Here is a 5,695-nt window from a genome sequence, read left to right on the forward strand (position 1 = left end):
CTGTGTATGGGAATTTGTGCCCATTCAGTCAGAAGATGACAGGATTTGAATGGATGGGCGCTGATGTTGGTCGAGAAAGGCTCAGTAATGTTCCAGTTCATTCTTTATAGAGCTTGATCATGAGCAGGAAAGGACCTTCCCTAAACTGTTGCTGCAGAGTTGGAAGCACCTCATTTCTTTTATATAACTGATTTATTACACCTGTTAGCAACTGCTGTAGCTGAAACACATGAATTCAGTAATTAGAAGGGGGCGTCCCAATACTTTTGTCCATACAGCGTAAGGGAGCGGTTCGGGTTCTGACCCCTTCTCGTTACCCCTCGGCCCCCTTCACGCTGGGCGGGTCGGACTCCTGCTCGGCGCTGTGCGCCCCCTGCCGGGCGGACAGGCGTTCCAGGGAGCGCTGAGAGTTCCCGGACGAACAGCACCCCCAGCAGCGGGCCAGGTCGGCGCGGAAGGACGGCGTGTACAGGCCGTAGATGACGGGGTCGCAGCACGTGTTCAGGTTCCCGAAGACGAAGAGCAGGTGGTGGACGTACTCGGGCGTGACCTTCAGCATCTCCGGCTGGAACCAGTACCAGATCCCCAGCAGGTAGTACGGCGTCCAGCACACGATGAAGGACAGGACGATGATGATGGTCATCTTCAGGGTCTTCATCCGCGCTTTGGGGATCACGTCCGTCCCGCTGCGCCGGAGACACGACTCCCCCGCTGCAGAGAGAGAAACGCTCGACTAAAATATTCAGCTAATATTAATAAACAATAGTGTTCTTATATTTAAATAAAATCAGCTATAAATATTTCAACCCAAATAACTAACGACCGGCTCGTCTGAGGGAGGGAGGACCGTAGGGGTTCCTCATAACTGCTGCAGTTACAACCTCTGCTGGCTGATCAATGGTACTGCACAGAGACGGGGGATAACGGAGATCAGTGCGTGACTCTCCGTGCGCGATACGGATCTCCATATTAATCAAAGTGCAGGTGAAAAGAAGTGGTCAGTAGTGCACATGTGTCAGAAGAGGGCGTGTTATTTACGGCAAACCTGTTTTATTTTGAACAATAATTAGTGATTCTTTAAAAGTTAACTTATATTATCATATTCTTCTAATTCCAGTTTTATTTCTTTTACGTTTTTAAAATTTTTTCATTTATCTCTTGTTTTTAGCTGATTTATTATTATTTTATTTGTTAATTTTTTATTTATTCTGACTCGCAACTTTATTGCACAATAAAGTACAAATCTATAAAGAAAATACATTTTTTAAACGTTTACCTAACCCTTTAATATTCTATATTTTTATCTCTCAATTCTGGTTTTATTTTCTATTAATTAATTGTTTTAAATTTAGTTTAGTTGATTTTAGTAATATTGTTTTATTTGCTCTTGTTTTTATTTATTCTGAATAAAGAAAAGCTCTAAAGTAAATTCATTGCACAATAAAGTAAAAATTTAGAGAGGAAATATAACTATGATTCTTTAAACGTATAATTTTACATTTTCACTTCTAAATTTTTATCTCCTAATTTTGGTTTTATTTTTTTTTTATGTGATTTTAGTAATTTTATTTTATTTGCTGTTTTATCGCACAATAAAGTACAAATTTATAGAGAAAATATCAATTTGATTATTTAAAAGTTCATTTATATTCTCATATTCTTCTAATTCTAATTTTTAATTTGTTCATGTATCTCTGTTGTTTTTAGCTGATTTAATATGATTTTATTTGTTAATTTTTTATTTATTCTGACTCGTAAATTAATTGCACAATAAAGTACAAATGTATTAAAAAATTATTTTTTTTCTTTTAAACATTTACCTTTAATTTCCTATATATTTTTATTTCTTAATTTTGGTTTTATTTCTTTTTAATGTTTTAAATTTACTTTAGTTGATTTTAGTACTTTTTTTTATTCAGATTGAAGAAAAGCTCAAAAGAAAATGTATTGCACAATAAAGTAAAAATGTATAGAGGAAATATAAATCTGATTCTTTAAACACTGACTTATATTCTTATAGTCGACTAATCCTGGTTTTATTTCTTTTTAATGTTTTCAATTTGTTTATTTATCTCTGTTCTTTTTGCTGATTAAATATTTTATGAGCTTGTTTTTTTATTTATTATAAATAAAAATTGCACAATTGCATTATTGCACAATGAATTAATAATAATAATAATAAATAAATAATAATAAATAAATTTATAGAGGAAATATGTAGTATCAGAGATGACCGATTGAGATGCTTGACGCTAAGATACGGTGTACAGTACGGACCGGTCAGAGAGACGGTTGTAAGTCCAGCCAGTCGTCTGTCTGTCTCAGAATTTGTAGAATTTGACACTAAAAGCTGTGAAAAATGTTAGCTAATGCTTTCTCTCAGCGGTTAGCGCAGGAGGATTGTAGTACAGATGGATTATGGACTGAGTAGCTTTTAAAATGACAATCTGTGCTCAGGACACGGCATGCCACGCCCACCTTTGTTCTTGTGCTCCTGCCGGTTGATCTCGACCAGGATGCGAGCGTAGCAGCAGCTCATGACCAGCAGGGGGACGACGTAGAGCGTGACAAAGTGGAACATGTTGTAGAGCGTCTCCTGCCAGCGCTCGAGGAAACTGCCGTGAGTGACGCACTGAGTAAAATCCACTCGCTCGGCTGTGATCTCTCTGAAGATAAAGAGCTGCAGGAGAGACGAGCAGAAACCATCATTAAGATTCATTCAGATTTAGTGCATGAATTAACCTGCTGATGGTTTTGAGACTGAGAGTCTGTCTGAAAACCTCTGATCTCTCTACACAGACGCATTTCCCATCATCCTAGATCCACACTAACTAGGCTTCAGCTGATTCAGGAGTGTGTTTGGTTCTGTGTTTTGCTAAAGAGTCCAATTATCTCCACGGATCAATTTCACCACAGAAGACAGAACGTTACAGATCAAAACGCCACAGTTCAGGTGATCATTTAATCTGAACCAGGTTAAGCAGAATGTAGAGATGCTGATTTAAGAAATGCTGATTTAATTTTTCCAGAGCAACAGATGGATGGGTGGATGAATGAATGAATGGATAGATGGATGGATGGATGGATGGATGGATAGATGGCTGGATAGATGGATGGATAGATGGATGGATGGACGAAGGGACAGACGAATACTTGGATAGTAGACAGTTGGATGGATGGATGGATGTGAATGGATGGATGGATGGATGATAGGACGGATGGATGTGAATGGATAGTTAGATGAATGGATGGTTGGATGTATAGTGGATAGATGGACGGATACTTAAGACAGTTGGATGGATGGCTGGACGGATGGAAAGTTGGATGGATGGACGGATGAACGGACGGACAGACAGATGGATGTATAAACAAATGGATGTGTGAATGGATGGATGGACGAGCAGATGGATGGACAGAAGAATGGAAAGTTAGATGGATGGTTGGATTTGGATGAATGAATTGGATGAATGGATGTGGATAGATGAACAGACGGACAGACGGATGGATGTATGAATATATGGATAAATGTGAATGGATGGAGGGACGTATAGTAAGATGGCTCCAGATAGTTGGATGGACAGAAGGATGGATAGTTAGATGGATGGATGGTTGGATGGATAAATGGATGAATGGATGGATGGACTTACAGATGGATAGTTAGATGGATGTATGTATGAATGGATGGATGAATAGATAATGCAGATTAAAAAAAAAAAAGGTTTCTTAATTCTTCCAGAGCAACAATTGGATGGATGGATGGACGGACGGACGGACAGATAGTTAGACGTAAAAATGAATGGATGGATGGACGGCTATATAACCAAACTAATCAGTTAATCAAGAAATAAATCGACAGATTAAATAATCGTTGGTTGCAGCCTTACTTTGCACTTTTCACCGGCCAACAAACACATTCTAGGTGTTATTAAAAATAAAATCTATAAAAAACTAAATTAATTAATAAATAAAAACAATTATGGTCATTTTATTGTGTTATATTTTGTTATCCAGACCAGGACTTTAGCAGGAGTAAGAATTTAAAACCCAAAACTTACTGAACCTCACAGGCTGCAGTGACCATAATTATTGTGGACAGCTGATATTACCAAATGTCTTATTAACTTCGGTTTGTCCGGTTTGTCCGGTTTGTCACCAGCGCTTAACGAGCTCCGAACTAAACAATTAGCTCAAGATGATAAATCACGATGGGTTTTTAACGCTGGGGCCGAGAACTGACGTCCTACCCTCTGACGCCATCCTCATCCTAATCCTCATCGTTCCATCTTTTGGTGCATCAACGCTGTCATGTGACACCCCTATACAACCCCCTCTCTGCCAAGCACGCAGCCCCACCCAGGTCCTGCTGCAGTAGATGAATATTAGATAAGGAGGGGTGTTCGTAGGCCCCCCACGGCTGAACGTATACGATTTCTAACGATTCTGGAGACGCCACGTCTATAAATAACACCCCTAATATGGTGCGCTGGCATTTAACCACATTCCCTCTCTCTCTTACACACACACACACACACACACTGCCGTCCTAATGCACACACACACTGGTAATATTCAATGCATTTTCTTCTTCTATGTGATTAATTTTTCATGTTAATGAAAGACTGGCACACTGGTGCATCTTAATAAGTGGGCACGGCACAGAAACATAAGGCCTGCACATCTGAAGTTCTACACTCGCCCCTAAATAAAAAGGAGGCGTAGCAAAGGTCTCCCGATGCCAGTGTGAGTTTCCGTGCCATGTCCGTGCCCATGACTTTATATGTATAAATGTAGATGAAAACGTCAGGTGTCGTTGCCAACCTGCGGTGAGGCGAGCAGCACGCTGAGCACCCACGCCACCAGCAGCATCCTCCTGTTGCGCCGGTGCGCGTTGAGCGTATCCAGCGGGTGCAGGATGGCGTGGTGCCGGTCCAGACTGATCACCACCAGGATGAAGGCCGACGCCTGCATGGCGAACAGTTTGAGGAAGCTGAGCAGCTTGCACAGTCCGTCGCCGCCGTACCACTGCACCGTCACGTTCCAGACCATGTCCAGCGGCATCACGATGAACGTCATCATCAGGTCGGCCGCCGCCAGGCTTACGATGAGCGGCCGCAGGTGGGAGGCCAGGCGCCGACCCCGGCCGCGGCACACGCTCACCAGGAGCGCCAGGTTGCTGACGGCCGCGAACAGGAAGAGCACCAGGGTGGCGCCCACGCGGAACTGTGCCGCACGGGTGAAAGTGGGCGCCTCCCAGTCGTCCAGCCGAGGGGGGCGGGAGGAGTTCGAGACATCCTGCAGGGAGGCGTCCAGGAGCTGGAGGGACAGGAGGGAGCTGTTCTTCGACATCCAGGCATCCACAATGTGCACGTCTGTAAAGAAACAGAAGCTCGTCAGGACGCCATTCTTTAATATTTGGACAGGGAGATTTATAGCTTTCTCTTTTTAACCTGGCACAACATCTTAATAACACCTTTGGGTGGCACTTTCACCCCACTTTACCCCTCTGATGTCACCGCTGAATCACACACGGAACTTTAAATGCCAGGTCGAGTCAATCAGTCATCCAAAATGACATGCAAGTCTGTAAAAACAAGTCAAGTCTGAGACGAGTCTGGGTTTGGCGGTTGCCAGGAGAGCGGTACCTGTCTGACTGTATTGTGCCGAGTGTAGAGTGTGGTGGAGGGGGGATTATGGT

The 5,695-nt window shown here is 42.4% G+C and overlaps 1 protein-coding gene across 1 annotated transcript; it reads right to left on the bottom strand.

The window, feature by feature from the left end:
- Positions 1 to 313: 313 nt before the first annotated feature.
- LOC134310152 (gonadotropin-releasing hormone II receptor-like) lies at positions 314 to 5,346 on the bottom strand. Its single transcript, XM_062991675.1, has 3 exons — positions 4,819 to 5,346; positions 2,479 to 2,680; positions 314 to 711 (listed from the first exon to the last, which is right to left on the bottom strand). Exons 1-3 carry the CDS (start codon positions 5,344 to 5,346, stop codon positions 314 to 316), a joined length of 1,128 nt encoding a protein of 375 aa, XP_062847745.1.
- Between the last annotated feature and the right edge of the window lie 349 nt (positions 5,347 to 5,695).

This window comes from Trichomycterus rosablanca, chromosome 3 (genome assembly GCF_030014385.1).
Source record: "Trichomycterus rosablanca isolate fTriRos1 chromosome 3, fTriRos1.hap1, whole genome shotgun sequence".
NCBI lineage: Eukaryota > Metazoa > Chordata > Actinopteri > Siluriformes > Trichomycteridae > Trichomycterus > Trichomycterus rosablanca.